Here is a 23,387-nt window from a genome sequence, read left to right on the forward strand (position 1 = left end):
TGGCCTAGATATGTGTGTTTTCATGAATGTACCTGGGTGAAGGGAAGAACTGATGTACACGTCGCTTCTACAGTTTTCAATACCTTCTTGGCTGAGTGACATTTGGCATCTGCATTCTCTTTGACTCTTCATTTTCTGTGGCACAGGACACTGTTTATTTGCACACCTGACTCCTTGGTTGCATTCTCACGCAGCCCTATAATCCCCCGACCCAGAGGCAGGAGAGCATTCCACACACTTGTTCCTAGAGGAAACTGCCTCCTAATGGCAAAGCCTCGGCTGGACGTCTTGCAACCGCCACGCGAGCGCGTGGGGATGTCGAACGGGTGCTTAACCCCAGACCCCCTAGACCGTTTCCCGGGGCTGGGGAGCGCACGGGGTGGGCGAGGCGCGGGGCGGAGCGCGAGCATCCGAGGTAGCCTCCTGGCCAATAAGCGCCGGTCAGGCGGGGCCAGCGGTGGCCGCTCGGGTGCGCGCGGGGCTGGGCGTACTCGGTGACGCGCGGAGCCAGCAGGGCCAATGGGCTCAGGGTGGTGGCGGGCGGGCCCAGAAGCCTGGGGCTTTAGGAGGCGAGCGGGCCGCAGGCTGGCCTGACACTGCTGCATCGCGGGAGGCGCATGGCGGGCATGGCGCTGGCGCGGGCCTGGAAACAAATGTCCTGGTTCTACTACCAGTACCTTCTGGTCACGGCACTCTACATGCTGGAACCCTGGGAGCGGACCGTGTTCAGTATCCTGTGTTGCTTGGCCTGGCCGGGGCTTGGAGGGGCGCGCGCGCCGGGTGTGGGTGTGGGTGTCTTGGGGCCCAGGGAGGTGGAACTGCGGAGACCGGGGTGTAGGGCGAAGTTCCCCTGCCCAAGGTGGAGGCGTCCTGATTTCTGTAGGCAATCTGGAAGACGACGTCTACCCTGGTGCTTCCTTGTCTCGCTTCGACCGCGCCTGCCTTTGCTTCAGTCCCCTGGTAGGAGGAAGGGATGCTGCTGGTGGAGCAAATTGCTCCGGGGTTGGGCGTCTTTGGCCCTTTAGCTATTCCTGATTTGCTTAGCTTTCCGAGCGACAGAAACTTTAACCAGTTCACCAGGTTGTGAGTACGTGGTCGTGACACTCCCATACAGTTTTGGGAAGCAGTTTATAAGTTACTAGCAGGCCTTTTGGTCTTCAAGATGGCAGTTTAAAAAGTGTGTTTCATTTATGACTTCTTTGCACCGTGAGTACGAGCTGTGCCCGGGACAGATTTGTGGTTAGTTGTAGATGGGGTTTCAAACTGCTTTGCTCTATAGTTTATAGTTAAGAACTGGTGAGTGATGACTTTGTTGAGCACTTTGTGTATACCGTAATTTTGACAGCTTCAGTGAGTAGCTCAAGGTTGTGAAGTCTGTGATGTTTGTTGTCTCCTAATGCCTGTGTTGATATCCTAGGATATTATTCGTGGGGACTAAATACTAACAGTGCATTCTTTCTCCTCTTCTATCCCCCTCTCCTTAATATAAACTGAATGATTTCACAATCACATGCTTTATTTCACCCAGACTCAGCTTTCCCGGTGTGGTTTAGCTTCCTTAGGGACAACTTCACACATTACATTATTGCATTCTGATGATGACTGAGGTAGGGCTCACTCCAAGCTTAGCAAGGGTGCTGGTGTTGAAGGAGCATGAGGTTGTTTGGACCTGGCTCTTGAAAAATGTACCTGCTTTCAAGACTTTTTTTTATGTATTGCCACTGGCATTTCTTTCCTAACCTAGAATTTAATAACCAGAATACCTATTTGGGGCTTCGGAGTATAAAGTCTGCTGATTTCCTGCAATGTTTGTTTACAGCCTCAGTTTGGTCTTTGGATTTTGTAGGTCAGATAAAATGTACATTTAAATGCGTGAAACTTCTCAGTAGTAGCAGGTAATCTTGGCTGAAAATTGGCTTAGTACAATTGAGCAGTGTTGGTAAAGCCTCATAAAACAGTAATGAAAGCCAGATGTGGCTGAATCAAGCTCAGGAGGCTGAATCAAGAGGGCTGCTGGGAGTTCGGGTGGCCTGGGCAACGTAATACATAGCCAGTACCAGGCAAGCCAGGGGTACATAGCAAAGCTCGGAAGGGAGGGAGGAGGAATGAAGGAAGGAAAAGAAACAGTGTTGGGGTAAAGTTTGAAACTCTTTAAAAAGTCAGAGGTTGGTGGTGTAGCTTAGGTAGGTCTATAGACTTCGAAACATTTGTTGGTTTCTGGCTGAATGCTACAGTGGCAACAGTGTTAAGATTTTTCTGTGCTCTATTGTAGTAGAAATAGTGTCCTGTTCTGAAGATGGAGAGAGAAATAATGATGGGAAACCTAAGGCCTCAGTAGATTTTGGTTTTGATGTTTTTGACTAATTGGATCTAGCTATGCAACCAAGCTTGCCTGTGTTGCCTAAACTTGCCTCAAACTTAGAGTAATCCTCCCATTAGCCTCTTGAATGTTGGTAGGTGGCGGCCACCATGCCTACTGCTGTGCATTTTCTGCCATTACCTTCTGACTTTCCCTCGGTAGGAATGGATGCGGCTTCCTATTACCAGGGAGAGCTAAGTGGATGAAATAGAAGGTTAGTGAACCTTCTCCGAAAACTGCAGAAACAGCAACAGCATCATCTTATGAGACCGTGTACTGTAGTGGTCTTAGACGTTTGGTGTATGTAACTCTCCAAAGGGGGAAAAGAGGTGAATGATGTCTTCCCTTGCTCATTTATGCTGACATAGAAGTTTTGTATAGTAAATGTAGATAACTAGAAAGACTTTATTTGTACATACATTTTAATACTTTGGTTAACATAGTTTTAACAAGTTATTTTTTGTTACTTTTGTAACTGTATACTTTTGTTACAATGATTTTTAAAAAATATTTATTTAACTTTATTTTATGTGCATTTGGTATGAAGGTGTCAGATTCCCTGGAACTGGAGTTATATAGACAGTTGTAAGCTGCCATGTGGGTGCTGGGAACTGAACCCAGGCCCCCTGGAAGAACAGCTGGTGCTCTTAACCACGGAGCCATCTCTCCAGCCCCTAAAATGATTTTCTTATACAATTCATAGAAAATGTTCATTGTGAACTGGCAAAACCAGTCTGCATTGTGAAGCCAATAGAAAAAAATCAGTTTTAGTTTCTTTCTTTTTTTTTTTTTTTTTTTTTTTTTTTTGGTTTTTCGAGACAGGGTTTCTCTGTAGCTTTGGAGCCTGTCCTGGCACTAGCTCTTGTAGATCAGGCTTGTCTCCAACTCACAGAGATTCACCTGCCTCTGCCTCTCAAGTGCTGGGATTAAAGGCGTGCACCATCACTGCCCGGCCCAGTTTTTTAGTTCCTATCAGAAAAAAAAAAGCTGTCTTTTTTTTTTTTCTATTAAAAAGAATTATGTGCATGGCTAGGTGCATGCCTGCAATCCTGGTATTGAGGAGGTAGCTCAGGAACATCATAAGATCAGGGCTAGCTTCAGCTGCATGGTGAGTTTGAGGCCAGCCTTGGCTTCATGAAACTCTGTGTCCCTAAAATCACCAAACCAAACAAAACAACAGTTTAAAAACTGTGTTAAAATAGGCTCTCCTGTCTCCTTTGGATGAATAAATAGGCTTGGTGCTGTTATCTGAATGAAAATAAAACCCGAGTTAGTTATTACCCCTTCCTTTGTTGTGTTAGAGGTTCTTTGTGCCGCCCCCCAGTGCCTCCCCCCCCCAAGTGTCCTGTCCTGAGATTGCGGAAGACGTGAGAGTATGGGGGGTGGGGGATGGGAAGGCCTGGTATTCCGGGGCAGTTCTCCGATCCTGATCCTTGTTAGAAGAAGACCAGAAGTAGATCTCTAGCTGGATTCTTGTAAACTGCCCTAACTTTCTGGGAGATGTTTCCTTACTTCCAGTTTCTGAGCTTTGGTTTGTTTTGCACTGTTTGTATTGAGAATGTTAGAATAACCTAACTGTTGACTGTGCTCTTTAGGCCTTTAAATAATATTTTCTTTAGTAACTTTTAGGAAAGGTGTAATATAATGAAGACTATGCTTAATGAAGGTCTGGGAAAGTCCTAGGGGGACTGACCTCTGGTCTATGTTCCACAGTACTTCAGCTTGTGAAACTAGCCATTTGTTACAGTTTGTTAATAGCAATGGCTGAGGGCCTCCTTAAGCCTTGAGTGTTTGTGATGTTTACAGCTCTTCTGAGATATACTAAGATCTATTCCCTTTCTTTCTTTTCTTTTTTTCTTATGTTTTGGAGACAGGGTTCTACCATATAGCCTTGGCTGTTCTGGGACGCATTACAAAGCCTCAAAATCAGAGATCCACCTGCCTCTGCTTCCTGAGTGTTGGGATTAAAGGCGCATGTTACCATGTCTGGGCCTATTTGTTTTGTTTTGTTTTTCTTTTTTTTTTTGTTTTGTTTTTTGATACAGTGTTTCTCTGTGTAGCCATGGCTGTCCTGGAACTCTGTTTACCAGGTTAGTCTCAAACTCCTAGAAATTCTGCTTCCCCAATGTTCAATGTATTCTTTTCTTTTTTCTATTTTTGGTTTTCCAAGATAGTTTTCTTAAACAAACAATAAACTCAAGGTGTTCATATTTAATAATTAAAAACAGGGTTTCATAGCTACCGGAGTATATGTTAGAATGCTTAAAATAGTTAATAGAGTGTTTGAAAGGATATTTATACTAGGTGGTTATACGTAGAAGTTTCACTCATAAATTTTGACCAGTATGTTTTATGTATGTTCTGGACAATCCCCAAATGGTAGGGTTTCTTGGAAAGCAATATCTCAGCAGGCCACTGGGATGCTGTGCAACTTATTGAGCAAGCCCTAGCAGAAACAGTCATTGCCATCTTGCAGGAGACAACTTGATTAGCCAAGGTGGTTAGCTCAGTGTGGCTGGAAGCGGCCCCAGGGCTCGTCGGAAATGCATGGATAGTGTTCCATGGACATACTCATGTCAGGTTTCTGAGGCCACCACAGATGCTTTATGGGACACAGGGCCGCTAGCATCAGCTGAGAGCTGGGCCAGTCTAGAGATATATCTCTGGAGGCTGTTCCGCTGCAGATGCTAATTTTTAATTTTCTTAAAATAGAATTCAAAGGGCTTCTCTGCTTGTGCAGCAGCTGAGCTGAGAGATGTTTCATGTTGAAGGTTGTCCGTCGCTGCCCTCTAATGTGGCCTACCAGCCCCATATGAGGGGCTGGAGAGATGGCTCAGCAGCTAAGAGCACATGCTACTCTCACAAGGACAAAGGTTCAGTTTTTAGCTTCCACATGGTGGCTCGCTCCTGTGTGTAACTTCAGTTCCAATGTCTGACTGCTGCCCTCCAAAAGAGAGGAAGAGAGGAAGAGAGGCAGGCAGGCAGGCAGGCAGGTCTCATGTGAAATAGAACCAGCTGCAGCAGAGCTAATTGATATTCTAGAAATAGGGACTGAAGAAAACCCTGCGAAACCTCTCTCTCTCTCTCCCCCTGCGACACCTCTCTCTCTCTCTCTCTCTCTCTCTCTCTCACACACACACACACACACACACACACCCCTCCCCCTAGTACTGAGGCTTTAAATCTTTGTGAAGGCAATAGACTAGTGAAAATATACATGTGTTTGTAAACTGGTACCTGGAATCAGAGCTACAGATTTTAGGGTTTAGGTTAGGGTGAGGATTTTTTTCAGGGCATGCCCAGTGTTCAGCAGCATGATTTTTCTTTTTCTTAAAACTGTGTGTGTGTGTGTGTGTGTGTGTGTGTGAGAGAGAGAGAGAGAGAGAGAGAGAGAGAGAGAGAGAGAGAGAGAGAGAAAGAGAAAGAGAGAGAGAACGAGAACAGTCCAGGGAATGGGTTTTTACTTCAGCACACTAGCATCTGGTGCTGATAGGATTTTCTGTCATCTGAGCTGACTGATCAGGTCGCCTACATGAGGCTGTAACAGTATCAGATGTCATAGAAGTATTTGCTGCCATACAAGACAGCTAGAAAAGTATCAAGATACAAGTTGATACATCTGAGAAAAATACAGTTTCTTAACGTTTCTCGTGGGATAATCTCCAACTATTTGAAGTCAAGAGAAAAAGTAAAGATTTCTTGTTTGTGGCTGGAGAGATGGCTCAGAGGTTAAGAGCACTGACTGCTTTTCCAGAGATCTTGAATTCAATCGCCAGCAACTACATGGTGGCTCACAACCATCTGTAATGAGATCTGATGCCCTCTTCTGGTGTGCAGGAAAACATGTTGTATATAACCAATAAATAAATCTTAAAAAAAGAAAACAAGATTTCTTGTTTGGAGCTCAAGTTTGTAGCTGGCGACTGCCTTTTTTTGTTATTGTTTTTTTAAGGAAGGGTGTTAACAGCTCTAGCTGTCCTGAACTCACTTTGTTGACCAGGCTGGCTTCAAACTCACAGAGCTCCACTTGCCTCCGCCTCCCAAGTGCTGGGATTACAGGCGTGTGCCACCACCACCCGCTTATGGCAGCTTCTTTAGTGTAGGGCTTTGCCTTTCACTGAACATTCTCTGCTCACAACCAAATGTTTTCCCTCACTTCCCAGGTGGTTCTTTAAAATAAGTTGTATTTATCAAACTTTTGGATACTTTTAAGGGAAAACAGCTTTTTATAATTGATTTTTACAAAGGACTTTTTCTCACGCCTTTGATCGCAGAGGCTGGTGGATTTCTGTGAGTTCTAGGTCAGGTTTATATAGCGAGTTCTAGACAGCCATGACTACAGAGAGACCCTGTTTCAAAAAATAAAGAAAAAAAATAGAAAAAGAAAAGAGAGGTGGATTGCTTTAAAAGCTTTCTGACGCGAGCAGTGGAATCAGACTTAAAGCATTGCGTGTGCTGTTTGGTAGTGAAGCCCAGTGAGTGACCGCCCTCCTCCCATAGCGATCCTGACTTTCAGAGAGACCCTGCTTTCCAGTTTTCTGGTGAATGGCAGGGGGCAGTGTTTGGGGCAGGCAGTGTTGCTGGTCTTGGTTCTGACAAATGGTGTTTGTCTTTAAAGTATTTCCTCTCTTTGTTATGGTCCTTTTTTTTTTTTAAGTTGCTGGAATAAGTGCTGGGTTAGCCTGTTTTTTTTTTCTTTTTCTTTTTTTAATCCTTTCACTGAAACCTTATCAGGTCGTGATTAGTTGGCCAATCTCTCTTAAAGAAACAGCAGGCGACCTACAAATACATAGTTTTATATCCATTTGAGTTTTGTTGCTGTTTGTTTTGTTTTGAGAGAGAGTCTCACTGTATATCATTGGGTGTCCTGGAACTAGCTATGTAGACCAGAAGTTGAATGAAATTTATGCCCTGGCAATGCTGAAGCATGTATGGGCAGCCCGTATATGGCGGTCCTGTTGAACTTGTCCATTTGGGTTTATGATCTAAGCTGATGAGGGCGGCTGTATATAGCCTCTAATTCATAGATCCACCTGCTGCAGCCTGCTGAGTGCTGGGATTAAAGGTGCTTAGCCGCCATGCCTGGGTCTGTTTGCTTTATCCATGAATGCAATATGATGTGTATGTTACAGCTTGGCTATAAAAATGACCTGTTTTTCATCAGCGCTTGTACAAACATTTGTCTTCAGGGCCTGCATTCATTCTGGCACATGGCTGCTGGTTCTGGAGTGATTTATGGGGTAGCTCTGTTATGGTGTCCTGCCGCTGGGAGCAGAGGATCAGCAAGGTCTGGCCCTGCCCACAAGCACTTCAAATTCAGTGGCCGAGACCAGCTTTCCACTTCTAGCTTTTTAGTTTTTTGGGGTTTTATTCAAGTCAGAAGAGACCTCTCTACTCTGTAAATCCGACTTCTATATAACTACAAAAACTTATAAGAAACTACAAAAGTTTCTTATATCTTTCTCCTGTCTCTGCTTCCCTACTGCTGAGATTAAAGGCATGTGCCACCTGCCCCCCTCCCCTGTGCGCGCTTGGTAAATAGAAATATTATTTATGTATTACCTGTCTTGTTTGTGTGTTGTATGTAATCAGATTTATACTTTTTCTTTTTGTATGGGTCTCCAGTAGAGGATTGAGATGTGGTAACTAAATACCCTCTCCAAATAAATGGGATCCTAGAATGTTAATGAAGAAAGGAATCTCATCCCCCCCACCCCGCGCCCCAGAAACTTTGGCTCACCAGGGTAGTGGTGGTGGCACACTCCTTTAATTCCCAGCACTCGGGAGACAGATTCAGAGGGATCTCTGAGTTTGAGGTCAGATTTGTCTAACAAAGTGAGTTCCAGGACAGCCAGGGTTATTACACAAACCTCAAAACACTACAATAATAAGTAATAATAATAATAATAAAGGAAGAAAGCAAGAAACCCAGGCTAGGCCACGTGGTGGTGTTGCACGCCTTTAATTCCATCATTTGGTTGGCAGTGGCAGGCAGATCTCTGATTTTGGGGCCAGCCAGGTCTATAGCTAGTTCTAGAACAGCCAAGACTGCACAGAGAAGCCCTGTTTTGAAAACAAACCAAACAAAAGGGAAACCTTGGCCAGAAGATCGGTGACACCTCAGATTATAGTATAAATCATAACACTTTGGTAGCGGGGTAGCTGTGGGAAACACCAAGCAGGTCCGACTTGGGGTGGTGGCAGTTGTTCAGCCCTTGAAGAACAGTTTTAGTGAGGATTGTGTTGCCTTCTGCAGCAGAGTGGATTTCTAGTTCTCACATCAAATCTCAGGTAGGTTATGTGTCTACACTGCATGGGTCAGGACACCGATGGAGTTTTTGACACAGGTAAGATTGGCAGGGCTGTACTCTAGAGCAGTGCTGTTTCTGGCACTCACTTTTTGTACTTTACAGTGTCACGGATACTTTGTTAGCATTTTTAAACTATATGTTCATGTGTGTAAGATGCTCACAAGCCATGGCACACTTGTGGAGGTCCGAGAACAGCCTCACATGTTAGCCCTTGCCTTCTACTTTGAGACAGGGTTTCTTGTTTGCCCACATATAAGGTAGGCTAGCTAGCCTGCAGGCTTCCAGGGTTTCTCCTGTCTCTGCCTTCTGTCTGGACGGAAGAGCCCTGAGGTTACAGGCCTGTGTCACTGCCCAGCTTTATATGAGTTCTGGGAAGCTGAAGTTGGATCTTCTTGACTGGTTTGTATCGATTTACCCGCTGGGCCACATCCCTAGCCTATCAGGGATACTTTATACCTGGAGAGATTTGGGACAGACTGAGCTGGACTGAGAAATACATTTAAACACCAGATAGGAAATTATAGCCAGCATGCTCTAAATGGTATGTGTTAACTTTTGTTTGTGAGGGCCCATTATGGGGCTGAGGAGAAGGCTCAGTGGTTAAGAGCACTTGCTGCATTTGTAGAGGACCTGGTTCAATTCCCAGCACCCATATTGGACAATGGTGTGTTATCAGGGGATCCCCTAGTATCCACTGTCCTCTTTTGATTATTCTCTCTCTCTCTCTCTCTCTCTCTCTCTCTCTCTGTATATGTGTGTGTGTCCCTCTCTCTCTCTCTCTCTCTGTCTCTCTCTGCTGTCTCTCTCTCTCTCTCTCTCTCTCTCACACACACACACACACACACACACACACAAACACTGGTCATTTTTATTTTTTGAGACAGGGCCTCACTTTACAGCTTTAGTTGGCCTTCCATTCTCAGTGTAGACCAGGCTGGCCTTGAGCTCACAGAGGTTTGCCAGTTTCTTACTTTTTTTTTTGAGACAGGGTTTCTCTATGTAGTTCTGGTTGTTCTGTAGTCTGTCTACAGAGTGAGTTCCAGGACAACCAGGGCTGCACAGAGAGACCCTGCTCCTCCCCCTTCCCCTCAAAGGACGAGGTCAAGGGGAAAGCGCGGTGTAAGGTTAGATAAACCGGATGGTGGGAGGGGTTTTCAGTTGCCTTTGCTCCACTACGTAAGTGGATTTAGGTTCTGAGTCTTGGTTTGACCTCTGCTTCTAATGACAGCTTTCAGTTTGGCCCTGGGCGAGTCACTGTTTTCTCAGTCATAGCTAGAATAAACATCTCATAGAAAAACTCTTGATTAAGAGATCTGCCAGCTGAACTGTTACACAAATATTAGTTTGTAGTGAGCACATTGTTTATTTAAACCCTGTTTTCTAGTAAGAAAGCCATGGGCTAAGAAAAATGATTCAGTGGGTAAAGAACTTGCAGCGCAAGCATGAGGACCCGTATTTGGCTCCCCAGCATCCGGGTAAAAAAGCCAGGTGTGGTGGCGCATGCGTATGATCCCAGTGCTGTCGAAGCGGGCTAACTTCAATGTCAGTACTTTCAGCATGTGGTAGTTTAAACTTGCAACACCTAGATCATACTTTTTTTTTTTATTTTTGCTGTTACTTAAATTGGTAGACCTTATGAAGTTATTAAATGTAATCATATTCTGTGCACTTCTCTCTCTCTCTTCCTCAGTTTTTCTTTTTCCCTTTATTTTATGTGTATGGGCATTTTGCCTGCATTTATGTCTGCTCACCAGGGAGACCAGAAGATTACCATCAGATTCCCTGGGACTGAAGCTACGTTGTGAGCTGCCATGTGGGTGCAGAGAATTAATAGAATCTGGTTCCTCTGGAAGAGCTGCCGGTGGCTGAGCCGTTTCTCCAGCTCCAATGTGCACTTGTTTCTTAGGTTAAACACATACACTTAAGTCAGCTGCTGTTTTCACCACTATCTAATAGGAAGCATAACTGTGCTGACTTTACCTGGTAGAGGTAAAAAAGGGCTAAAAACCATGTAAGATGTTGTAATGGCAAGCACCCCGTTTCTGCACTGTTAGTTCTTTGTACGGACTTGATAAATAGGAAACACACTATGTTGTGAGTACCAGAGATGGATGGTTGTTGACAAACTGTGTTTTAGTTTTTGAACAGACTTAAGACAAATAAGTTTCCTTAACTATCGCACAGATTCGATGCTGGTGTCCGTGGTGGGGATGGCACTGTACACCGGCTATGTCTTTATGCCTCAGCACATCATGGCCATACTGCATTACTTTGAAATTGTACAGTGACGAAGACGTGCCCAGGATCCAGAGGTTCCTGGGGGAAGATCCATCCGCCTTGTGAAGTTGGAATGAGACCTCATCTGATGTACGATGCTCTCCGGATGTCAACATACCCAACCTTATAAATAACAAGAGACTAAAATTCATGAGTAGAACAGGAAAATCATCCTGACTCATGTGTTGTGTTCTTTCTTTTTGATTTTAAAAAGAGGCTCTTATATAGTAGCTTTTGTCTATTTTAACATTGTAGTCATTTGTACTTTGATATCAGTATTTTCTTAACCTTTGTGACTGTTTCAATATTACCCAGTGAAAGCTTTTCTTAATGTAACTTTGAGTACATCTTAATTGCCTTCTATTTTTTAAATCCAAGGTCATTAGTTGGGCTTTACTGTTCTTGCTATTGTATACATCTGCCTGGATATATTTCTACTCTTGACCAAAGTTTTGTAAGAACTATTACAGAATTTGGGGATGGGAGGGAGGACACTTGGAGACCTACTTACAAAGGATTTATCCGCAAGCTTGAACTCAGGAGTATGGTTTTAGCTCCCTAGACTCTTAACAGCTTTTGCTCTACAACTATTAAAGTGTTTCTTAGTAGTGAAAAAGTAAAGATCTTGCTAAAATTAATACAAGGAACGTTTCACCTTTTAGATATCTAATTCTTACGTGGACTGATTTCCAGCCAACTTTGATTCTCGTGAGGGTGGGTGGCCAATAGCAGCGATGTGTAATGCTTCGGTCTACTGTAGAGCTTTTCATAGGAGGCAGAGCAGTTTGCTCTGAGGCAATATTGACGGCGTATGTGCTCAAAGTTAGTTTGCTGATTGTGACAGGTGCCGTGAACTGCGTTTGCACACTGTGGGAAGGTGTGATGAGATGAACTGTTTAGAACCATAGCCAAAAGAAATGTAAACTTGGTTAAAAATCCTTCCACTCTTTGTATTTTTTTTAAAAAAAGGTTTTTATTCCTTAGATGTAAAATGACTACCTAATTTTTTTTGATGTAAACTCATTAAATTCAAAGAAAAAAAATCAACGAATGTAGCAGTATATCTTTCATGGTTCAATATTGATCTAGTAGTTATTTTGTGGGTTGGTTGCTGGAGGACTAGGTAAGCAGTAACTATATCTTAACATATCTCTGAACATAAAAGTTCTAGTAATTAGAAAATACACACTATGCATTTTAGGACGTCCTCTAGCATAAGTTTTGGGGTGTGTGTGTGTGCGCGCACACGTGAGTTGTTTCTCTGCACATATGTCTTTGTGAGGGTATTGGATCCCCTGGAACTGGAGTTACAGAGAGTTATGAACCTGGGTCCTTTGGAAGAACAACCAGTGCTCTTAACTGCTGAGCCATCTCCCCAGCCCCAGTTTTGCTATTTTTTTAAATGTATATTTTGGCTTTGAATTTTAAGGACAAGATTCTTGTTGAAGTATTTTTTTTTTAAGTCCCAAGGCTTCAAGCAATATATAAACTATCATATTTATCATCATAGTTAGCTTGGAATGATAAGTATATGTAACTACTTTGGGTTTTTTGTTTGTTTTTGATTTTTCGAGACAGGGTTTCTCTGTAGCTTTGGAGCCTGTTCTGGAACTAGCTCTTGTAGACCAGGCTGGCCTCGAACTCACAGAGATCCTCCTGCTTCTGCCTCCTGAGTGCTGGGATTAAAGGCATGTGCCACCACCGCCCAGCTACTACTTTGGTTTGAAATAGTTAAAAGTTGGGTATTGTTATGTGAAATGTACTCAGACTTAAAATTGAATAAGAGCATTTAGCTTAGGTTTTGTTCAGTTAATGCCCATGTTTGCCCATTAAGAACTGCTGACAAGTGGGTGTCTCATGTTCTTCTGTCCCCCTAGTGACCTAAAAATAGAAGGTGAGAATCGACTTTTAGACAGTCACCCAGATTGCCTGCTTGGCTGTCTTCTCAGAATCTTTAATTATCCTCATTCTTTGCTGAAATCCAGCAAATTGCCTTTGCGTAGCTGATGATTGGCACAAACCCTGACCTCATGCAAGGCATGTTTACCCTCATAGGAAATCAAGATGAGGTTTAAGGAGAAAGGAGTGTACGCGTTGAGAAGTGTTCAGTGAAATACATTCTCACCAACTGTCAAAGTGTCTGGTCTGTCTGTCAGTAACTGACAAATGGGAAGGTCATTCCACTTTTTTCACTTAAAGATTCATCAGACAGATCTCCATGCCTGCTTGCCTCTCTGTCTGTCTAGTAGGGAGAGGGTACTGACTGTCTTCAGACTATAATGTTTTCAGAGGTAAACAGGGAAGATGGAGAAATAACCAGTGTCCCCCTCCCCCGCACCTCCCAGAGCAAAGGGCAGGTTTGCTCAGAGCTTTGGAGGATAAAAGGTGTCTCCTGTGGAGCAAACCTTCATGAAATTTGTAGAAGAGAGCCCTGAGCTGCACGCCACTCATGCAGTGTAGATACCATCTGGCTATTTGCATGGCCCAGTGGGAACTGGGGCTTGGGAACCAGAACAAGAAAACCTTAATGCTTTGGAAGCAGCTATAGCAAAGCCTTTTGTGTCTAACTTCAGGCCCTCATGTTTTCTACCAGCATCAGGCTAATGTATTAGCTTGCAGATGAGTAAACTCTCAGCTGCCTCCCAGTTCTCATCAGATTTGTTGAGGAGAACGGGATGCTGTTGGCAGATGGAGGAAGGTAATGGCGCCACAAATCAGACTTGGAGATGAGACAACTCTCAAAGGTCTAGCAGTAAATTCTTCTATCCAAGTATTGGGGTAGGGGTTAGGGAATGGAATCCCCCACTACCCTACTGGCTAATTAATGATTAGGGGCCGTGTGTGTGAATAGGAGGAAACACAGGCTCCCGAAATGGTACCTTGATTGTTGCTTATTTGTCCCAGGACACATGAAAGAGGGATTTTAGGACAGTCTGATAGCGGACTTCACAGACCTGAATTCAGGGCAGCATGACTGGCCGCTCAGGGCAGTAATCGTGTTAGTGGTAAGGAACATGCTTTGGGGGTTCTGCAGATCCTGGGAGCTCATGCAGGTGACCACAAGTAGGTGGCCAGCTGAAAGATGGCCAAACCTGAATTCCTTGAAAGAGCTGTTCTTTCCTCTCCAAGTCTTTGCCGTCCCTTCTCATTTCCTTCTCTGACCTGAGCTTTATTGAGAAAGATGATTAAGGATGAGACCTAAGCTCAGTATTTTGCAAAGGGGAGGGATTTTTATAATTTTATTTTACTACACAGCCACACAAGGCAGTTGCTCTCCCTTTGGGAGGTAGGCACCTTGGTCCACCTGATGGCATTCAAGTTATATTTGCTGTGATGAAGGGAAGTTAATATGCCCTTGTTGCCTGGGAGGGGTATCTTTTTGCTTGGGGGAGCTTTTATTTAGTGTAGGGTTGTAGTTTCCTCATGAATGTGCGATTGGTATTTGTGTGTCTAGACTTTGAATGCTTGTAAGTGTAGAAGTGATTCTAATGACTGGAGGGATTAGATGTAGAGAAAGAAGCATTAGCACCTTTGGGTCCCAACAACCCAATGACTCCTTTGAGATCTAAGTCTTAATAGTTCTAGCCCACTAGTCTGGCAGAAAGAGGCATTGTCTGCCTGGAGGCTCCGAAGATTCCTTGTCCCTTCTGAAAAAACTACTCTACTCTGGACTGATCCCGGACGCCTGATGGCTCTGACATGATATCTTCGCGTTGGGATGTGTCACCTGGACAAGGTAGGAAAAGCACCAAACACATCATTGTCAAATGGAAATGTCCTGTTAGAGAATGCAACTAACTGGCTTCACCAGCATCTCCAGTTTACAAGAAACCATGGCTGTTATCCTTCATTGCTTCCTCTGCTGCCTGCAGCACAGCCGTTGGTTAGTGAGGACCCCCATTCAGAGACTGAGTCCATGCCTGGGCCTGGCTCACTGCTAATCTGGAAGCTCAACCCTGATGGTATCTCTAGAGCTGTGGCTACTATTTCACATCGGTTTCAGCTCTACAGCACCAAATGGAGACAGCTCCTTTGAGCTGTCTGTGTGGAACTCAGGGCTGTTCCACAGCCTGGCAGGTAGTCTTTTTGCTAAAGATAATTTTAGGGTTTTACTCATTTCTGGGCTTGATGCAATGGTCTAAAAGTTTAGTTTTTTTTAAGAAAATTATGGACTGGTAGGTTAGTGACAGTCCTCACTGGGGCCACAATACAATAACAAAAGCTCATTACACTAGCTGGGTCGTTCATGTAGATATCCACAAGGGCAAGCCTTCTGGTGTCACAGTGCCAATCAAGATACTCAGATCGCTATCAGCATTGCTCAGATGCCTCCTTCTGCTGCACCTGGCAACAGCCGCCATGGCAACAGCCGCCATCACAGATGTGCCAGGATCGTGTTTGCGGTGCAATGGTGACTACCAGGCAGACCTGAGAAATGTCAGTGAAGAGGTCACACCGTGAGCTGTCACCTCTGCTTCCCCTCCTAGGGCCTCGCTGGTGGGTGTTGAAACCTTTTCAGATTACAGCGTTGCTGATCCAGACTGACCAGCAGATTCCAGCCACACTCTTAAAGTCTGTGTCAAGGTTTTGGCTTTCTGGGTCATTCGCAGCTTGGTAATTATATAGATCTTGTTCTTGCCACAAAGGGCTCTCATCAGAGAGCTCATCCCAGTACTCAGTGGAAAGTTCACGCTCCCCTGCCAGTCAGAAGCACCTGATCATTTGGCATGGGCTCGTTAAAAGTCAGTTCAAGTTGGGTTGTGGCACATGCCTGTAGTCCCAGCACGTGGAAGGTGGAGGTAGAAGGATCAGAGCTTAAGAGCTCTTCAGCCACGTAGTTTGAGGTCAGCTTGAGATATGGACCTGTTTCAAAAAAAAAAAAAAAAACCTGGCTGGAGAGATGGCTTGGAGGACAAAGGTGCTTGCCACCAAGCTTCACAACTTGAGTTCCATCTCTGAAACCTACATTGTGTAAGTATAACCTACTCTCATAGGTTGCCCTTTGACCTCCACATGGGCACAATATCTTCTTCCCTTCATCAGACAAATGTAAAAGAAACTAAAACAAATGAAAATTCAGAACAAAACCACAAGAAGCCAAAAGTCAGCCAAATGGATTTCTGACTCTAGATCCGTCATCTCTTCCTGGTGCGTAACAGTAGGGTCCCTAAAGTACCTAGGGAGAGATCACCTCAGCTGCTTCCTGCTTACTGATCAGGATGGCCTATTGCTGTTTTAAAAACTGGGATCTCCCCTGACATTTCCTGGGCACCATGCTTTTCTGTATCATAATGGCAGCCTGGGCCAGTCCAGCATAGGAATTTCACACTAATTCTGGCTCTTTGGCCTGCATCTTTGCTGAACTTGTGTGACCCTGAGGTCAGTGAACACTTGGTTGGGTACAGTGCCCATGGGAACTAACCCATGCAGGCCTAAGTGGGTGGCATGACAAACCTCTGTAAGTTAAAAGATGTCACAGGCCAGTCTCAGAAAGACAACGTGCTTTCTCGTACTTGTGTTTTCTCAAATTTACATAGATACGTAAGAGGGAAGTAGAAATAAAATCGCCCAGAGAGTCAAAGAGTTCTTACTAATGGGAGGTAGAAGGGTACAGTCATTATGTTATAATATATAAGTGTTTCAAAATGTAAAAATAGTTGTCCTTTCTGCACCTGATTCTCTTTGTATTTAGAATTTCATTTTATTACTGTGTTTTAAAGGCTAGATCATGGTAATTAATTATCTTTAGTCACAGGCTTCTTTCTCAACCTCACCATTTCTTTCTCCTTTTTCTTCTTACATTTTTTTTATTATTTAAAACAATTTTTAATTTAAGTATACTTTGGTCATATTCTTCCCTCCTCCAAGTCCTTCCAGAGTCTTTCCCCTCCCTACCTGCCCAACTTTAAGTTCTTTCTCAAAAAAAAAAAAAACCCAACCCAATACAACAGCAAAGCTTCCCCAAATCAAGAAAACGAAATAAAACACCTAAATAGAAAACAAAAACAAATCCCACCAAACTGAAACCAAGTAAAAGAATACAAAAAAACTTTGAGTCCATTATATGTTGGTCAACTACTCCTGAACACGAGGCCCGCCTTGGTGTAATTGGTATACCCAGTGTCACTCCGTTGGAGACACTGATTTGTTAACCTTCAGGAACAGGCCAGAAATCAGAGCTCCTCCATGGCCTCTGCCTCAGTTCCTGCCATCATCTTTCTGCTCTGAGTTCCTGTCTTGGATTCCCACGGTAATGCTGTGTGGCCTGAGAGCTATAAGGTAGAACAAACCCTTTTTCCCCAAGTCGCTTTTTGTCATGGTGTTATTCTAGCAACGGAAAGTCTACCTGTGACACAGAATAAGGCAGTATCTCCTCAGCTAACTTTGTGTCAGCCTATAGCATTCTGGTCCTAGTTTTTCTTGATTAGATTAATTAGGGTGACCGATAGAGGGACATAATAATCATGGAAAAATTCCTAGAAGCAAAAAAGATATGGAAATCACATAGTAGAAAGGACATGGCATTGTGGAACTTGTGAGTGATGCTAGGAGATAGCTCTTGGTGGGCCTCTTGTGTTTCTCTGTGTGTTTGTTGAGATTTTTATGAAACTTGACCAGTCAGTCTGACCTGGTCTCAAAAAGTAAAACAGGCTTGGCATGGTGGTGCATACCTATAGTCCCAGCACTTAGTGCTTGGTGATGAAGACAGGAGATTCAAGTCTTGGGGCTGGAGAGATGGCTCAGTGGTTAAGAGCACTGGCTGTTGTTTCAAAGGACTGGCTTTAATTTCCAGCTCCCACATGGCAGCTCAGAACTGTCTGTAACCCCAGTTCCAGGGGACTTGACACCCTCTTATGGTCTCTGTTGGTACCATGCGTGCATGTGGTACACAGACATATAGACAGACAGGCAAAGCACCCATACACATAAGTTAAAAATAGGTCTTAAAAAGGAGTTCAGAGCTAGTCAGCTGCAAAGTAAGTTTGAGGCCAGCCTGGGCTCACACTGTCATGTATCCTGGACTATGTGAGACATAATCACAAGCAAGCAAAACTAAAACAAAAATAAAGATATGCATGATAAACATAGTGCATATCAGAAAATGTGCACTATAAAGATGTGTTTAGGGCAGGCATGGTGTCACATGCCTGTAAATCCTAGCAATTTGGGAGGCTGAAGCAGGGTGGCGTGTGAGTTCTGGGCCAGCCTGGTGAGTTTCAGGCCACCTTGTATGATTGAGGTCCTTGTGCAGCTGAGGCCCTGCCTCTCTTTAAAAGAAAAAACCAAAAAGGTGATTAGTTTCATTAGTAGAGAAAGAATGCCACAAAAGCAAGCCATCTTTTGCTGTCTTTCAGATTAGTAGTGGTTGATAATCTAGGGTGGGAAGGGGAGCTAGCATCTTCACACAGTGGTGCTACAGCTGAGCTGGATCTCTATTACCTGGTAGAGTAATACCCTGTAGACTTCCCTCTCCTGTGAGTGGGCTAGATCTGTGCTTTGCCTCTTCTGGACATCAAGGATGGCATTTCTGTGATTACATTGTATTGCTTGTGATTCTAGAGGGAGGTGGAGGGGAAAGGGAGGGAGGGAAGGAGTGAGAGAGACAGAAACACACAGATGTTTTAAAACCACCTGTGTATGTATTCATAAAATAACAGTTTTTACTTTGACTAGTTTATACTAATAGGAATTTTTCCTCTTATGTATGTTTTATTTTTATTTTTATTTTTTTTTTTGCTTTTTTTGAGTCAGGGTTTCTCCTTGTAACCCTGGCTGTCCTGAAACTATCTCCTTATGGTGTGATAACTCCCTCTGTATCTAGGTTGCTTTTATCGGTTAATGAGTAAAGAAGCTGCTTTCAGACAATGACTTAACAGAGTATAAACAGGCCAGAAAAGATAGATAGAGTAGGCGGAGTCAGGGAGACGCCATTTAGCCGCCAGAGGGGAAAGACATGAACTGCCAGTTGGAACCTTGATGGTAGGCCACGAGCCTCATGGTAAAATATAAAATAATAGAAATGGGTTAATTTAATATGTAAAAGTTAGCTAATAAGAAGCTAGAGCTAATGGGCCAAGCAGTGATTTAAATAATATAGTTTCTGTGTGGTTATTTCAGGAGTCTGGGTGGCCGGGAAACCAACAAGCGGCCCCATACAACATCTGTAGACCAGACTGGCCGCAGACTCACAGAGATCTGCTTCTTCTGCCTCCCAAGTGCTGGGATTAAAGGCCTGTGCCACTGTGATAGGGAAATAGGAAATGTTTTATGACTACTCTCACCTCCTTCTTTTTGCTTATGTTTGTATACTGAATTCTACTGTTGTCCGTGGATTTAGTTCATTCAGTTTCACTGCTGTGGAGCATTTCCATTTTATGAATCTATGTAACAATTTTCATATCTGTTCTCCTTTGCTAATTTTTAGTTTGTCAGCAGTGTGGGAGTTACTGTTTGCTTTTACTATGAAAGCCAGCAGGGCATGGTGGTATATACACCTTTGATCCCAGATCCAGAGGCAGATGAGTTTCTGTGAATTCAAGGCCAGCCTGGTCTGTGCAGTGATCTCTAGGCCAGCCAAGATAACATGGTGAGACTCTGCCTTGAAAAAGAGCGCTGGGCTGGGTCGACCAGCAGTGGTCTTCTGCATGCTCAGAAGGCTGTAAACCAAGAACTGCCCAGCAGTCTGTCTGAAGATGAAGCCCTGAAAGATGCTGAGGACCGCTGACCTTCTGTCTGTTAGGTTTCAGAGGTGAAGAAAGAAAGAAGGGTAGTGTAGCTGGAGACTTTTCTCTGTTCCACCCAGTCCCGCTGGACCGGTTTCTCTCCTGCCTGCCGGTCCCTGCAGCTGCTTATAAAATAATCATTCAGAGGATTAATATTAGTTATAATTGTTTGACTGATGGCTTAGGTTTCTCATTGGCTAGCTCTTACACGTAAATTTATCCATTTCTAATAATCTGTATATCGCCACCTACCCCATGGCTTACCTGGCATCTTACTCCTCCGGCTACTGCGGGTGTCTCCCTGACTCCACCCTCTTTCTCCCTGTCTCTCTGCTTGGATTTCCCTCTTAGCTATATTCTGTCCTGCCATAGGCCAAAGCAGCTTCTTTATTAACCAATGGTAATAAAGCATAGTCACAGCCTACAGAGGGGCATTCCACATCAGGGTAGGTTCCAAAGAAAGGCCCCGAGGTCAGTGTTCTTGGGGTGACACAGCAAGTAGTACCAGACAACAAGGCTCCTACTCCTGAAGGATTCTGATGGGCGGTCCTTGAACCATGAGGAAGCAGGCTTAGTTAGCTGTCTAAGTTAGGGTTTCTGTGCTGTGAAGAGACCCCATGACCATTGCAACTCTTATAAAGGAAAACCATTTAGCTGGGGGCTTACAGTTCAGAAGTTTAGTCCATTATGATCATGGTGCAACATGGCGGCGTGCTGGCAGACATGGTGCTAGAGATTTCCCCATCTGTAGCTGCCTCTCGGATGTTTCCACCAACATATTTTATTTTTAATTATATGTAGATGTATGTGTCTGCATGTGAATTATGTACACATAAATGCAGGCACCACACCAGTGGAGGCATCCATTCCCCTAGAGATGGAATTACACTCAGTTGTGAGCTACCTGAAACGGGTGCTTGGAACTGGACTTGGGTCCTCTGGAAGTGCAGCCAGTGCTAACTGATGAGCCACCCAGCCCTCCACCAACATCTTTTAAAATTGCCTTGACTGATGACTGTTTTTGTTCTGCTACCACCAAACTTCATGAAACTGCTTCCTCATTGGAACATGGAACACATGGTTATGTGCATGTGAGTACTGGTGTTCTCAGAGACCAGAAGAATCAGATCCTGGAGCTGGAGTTTCAGGTAGCTGTGAATTGCCTGATTATGGGTGCAGGAGCAGAACCTGGGTCCTCTCCAAGAGCTGACTTTTCTCTAACTACTGAGCCATTTCTTCAGCCCCTTCACCTTATTTTTCAAGGTAGACTCTCTTGTTAAACTGGCACTTACCAATTCTGCTAGATTGGGCTGGCCACAGAGCCCCAGAGATCCTCTTGGCTCTCTCCCTGTCAAGCATTTGGATTATAGGCACATGATGCCAAGCCTGGTTTTCACATGGTACTGGGAACCAAATTCTGTCCCTTAAACTGGTGCATCAAATACTTTATTGGCCAAGTCATCTGCCCATTTCTGATTATTTTGAGAAGAAGCCATATTAATTTCTAGTGTCTATGACATTTTATATTCTATCAACAATGCATGAGAGTTCTAACTTAATCATGTTCTCATTAACTTTTGATAGTAGCCATCTTATTGAGTGTAAGGAGGCAGAGGCATCTTCTATTGATCTGCAGTCCTTAATGATTAGTGGTACTGAAGATATTTGTAGTGATTGCCTAGAAACGTTTATTTGTTTTGTTTTCTTTTTCAACACAGGGTTTCCCTGTGTATCCCTGGCTGCCCTAGAGCTCTCTCTATAGACCAGGCTGGCCTCAGACTCAGTGATGGACTATAAAGATGCATGCCACCATCTGGCTTTTTTGTTTTGTTGTGTTTTGAAGGAAGATTGCTGTTTTGTGGCACCACCCCCAGGATAGTTTTTTTTCGCCTGCAAAAGATTCAACTTCTTGCCTATCTTTTGGTACAGGCCGTGGAGTCAGACACAGGTCCACCTGGGTGTGGGTGTGTCCTGTCTTCCAGGCTTCATGTGAATGGCAACAACTCATGAAGTGACGTCATTCCAAATACAGCACGAGAGAAACACGGACATCAAAGTCACTGCTAGGGAAGTACCCTTCACAGCTACTAAATCTTCCTCATTTAATGTTAATCTAGGCTTTCTCTAGGTTTATTAAGTTATTTTTTTTTGACAATTCAAACACTTCCTTATTTTTGGAAAGTTGAGGAACTATATATAGTATGTGTGTGTGTGTTTGGAGCCAGGGTCTCACTATGTAGCCATGATTGCCCCAAAACTTGTGATTCTTTTGCCTTAGCCTTTGAGTGCCAAGGTCACAGAGGTGTGGCACCATACCCAGTTTATACATACATTCTTTTGGTGGTTGTTTCCACCTCAGAGATTAGTTATGAAAGATAAAACAAAGTACCCCACATTAAAACAACATAAAATTAAAACAAAAACCAAACCCAAATAAAACAAAACAGAATTTGCCTACAGAATTTGTCAACTTCATGGCATCTGAGCCTTTGGACTCGTTTTTTCTTTTGGTTTAGGACATGAATTTTCTTGGATTGTGCAGAGCTAGAAGAGAAGCGAGAGAACATTCCTATGCTAAGTGTCTTTTCTGCAGTTTTGGAGAAGTACTTGCTGCTGTGAAGAATTAACTGCGATGCCCACACATATGTGGGTAGCACTGTCTGGATTTAGTGGTCGTCAAAAAAAAAGACATGAAGTTGGGTTGGGATGATCATGGATGAACTTATATAAGTTCATATTTTATTATATACCTATATGAAATGATCAAGAACAAAGAAATTAAAAGTCTCTAAAGCAGTAATATCAACCACACGCAACAGGCCAGGGTGAGCTCAGTCCTCTTTTCGCCAAGCAGAGCAAGCCCAGTGCTGTAGGTTATGTGGCAGATTGCATTATCCATCACAAAGTTCACAGGCTGTGGATTCTGATGTATTTCCTGCCAGCTGTCTTTGGGCTGGTGGTTTATAGCATTCTTGTTCAGATAAGAAGCATCAGTGCTGGAGGATTTATGGTGCCTAACCTAATTTTCCATCACCGTACCTTGACTTTGGCTTTAGAAATTGTAGCCCATATAGAGCAATTGATGGTTACCCTCTGGAGGCAAATGACCCCCTTTAACTCCAGGGCAATAGCTAATAAGGTCTTGATAATTGTGGCTCCCCCCACTGTCAGCCATGGCTTCCCGCACCTTCCGAAGTTGCATGGGATTGATGGATTCAGCGTGGATGAGAGGAGGTCACTCCTAGTGACTTTTCCCTCTTCCCCTTAGTCTCACCAGGGCCCTTAGAGCAGGAGTAATGAAGCCATTTTTCTTCCAATATGGTCTTCTATAATGAAATATGGTGTAAATTCATCTTCTCCTGAGCACACCATTTTTCCCTTGTCAGATCTGCAGTCTTTCCTTGACTGAACCAATTTGTTATCTACAAAAGCCATGGCCTTGTATTTCCCTTTTGATTCTAGGAACTCTGGGTTGGGCCAAAGGAGTTTTCAGCTATAAATTTAGTAGAGGGTCAGCTCCTTCCTCAACCGAGACATCTGGTCTACCCTTGAATGGATTTGCGAGGAAAAGAAATGTATCTTATTGGTAAGGCTCTGCAGGGCTTCAAAGTGTCGTTTTCTTAACTGACTAAACCTCTAGGCAAGCTATGCCAGTAAAGACAAAAACTAGTTTTTCTACACACCCCAGGAGTGAGAGATGAGTCATGATCAGAAACA

General features: G+C 43.8%; 1 protein-coding gene across 1 annotated transcript; it reads left to right on the forward strand.

Moving 5' to 3' along the window:
• The first annotated feature begins 547 nt into the window (after positions 1–547).
• Sptssa (serine palmitoyltransferase small subunit A) lies at positions 548–11,994 on the forward strand. Its single transcript, XM_048415740.3, has 2 exons — positions 548–729; positions 10,855–11,994. Exons 1-2 carry the CDS (start codon positions 618–620, stop codon positions 10,956–10,958), a joined length of 216 nt encoding a protein of 71 aa, XP_048271697.1. The 5' UTR covers positions 548–617; the 3' UTR covers positions 10,959–11,994.
• The last annotated feature ends 11,393 nt before the right edge of the window (positions 11,995–23,387 follow it).

This window comes from Myodes glareolus, chromosome 11, assembly GCF_982192425.1.
Source record: "Myodes glareolus chromosome 11, mMyoGla1.1, whole genome shotgun sequence".
Taxonomy (NCBI): Eukaryota; Metazoa; Chordata; class Mammalia; order Rodentia; family Cricetidae; genus Myodes; species Myodes glareolus.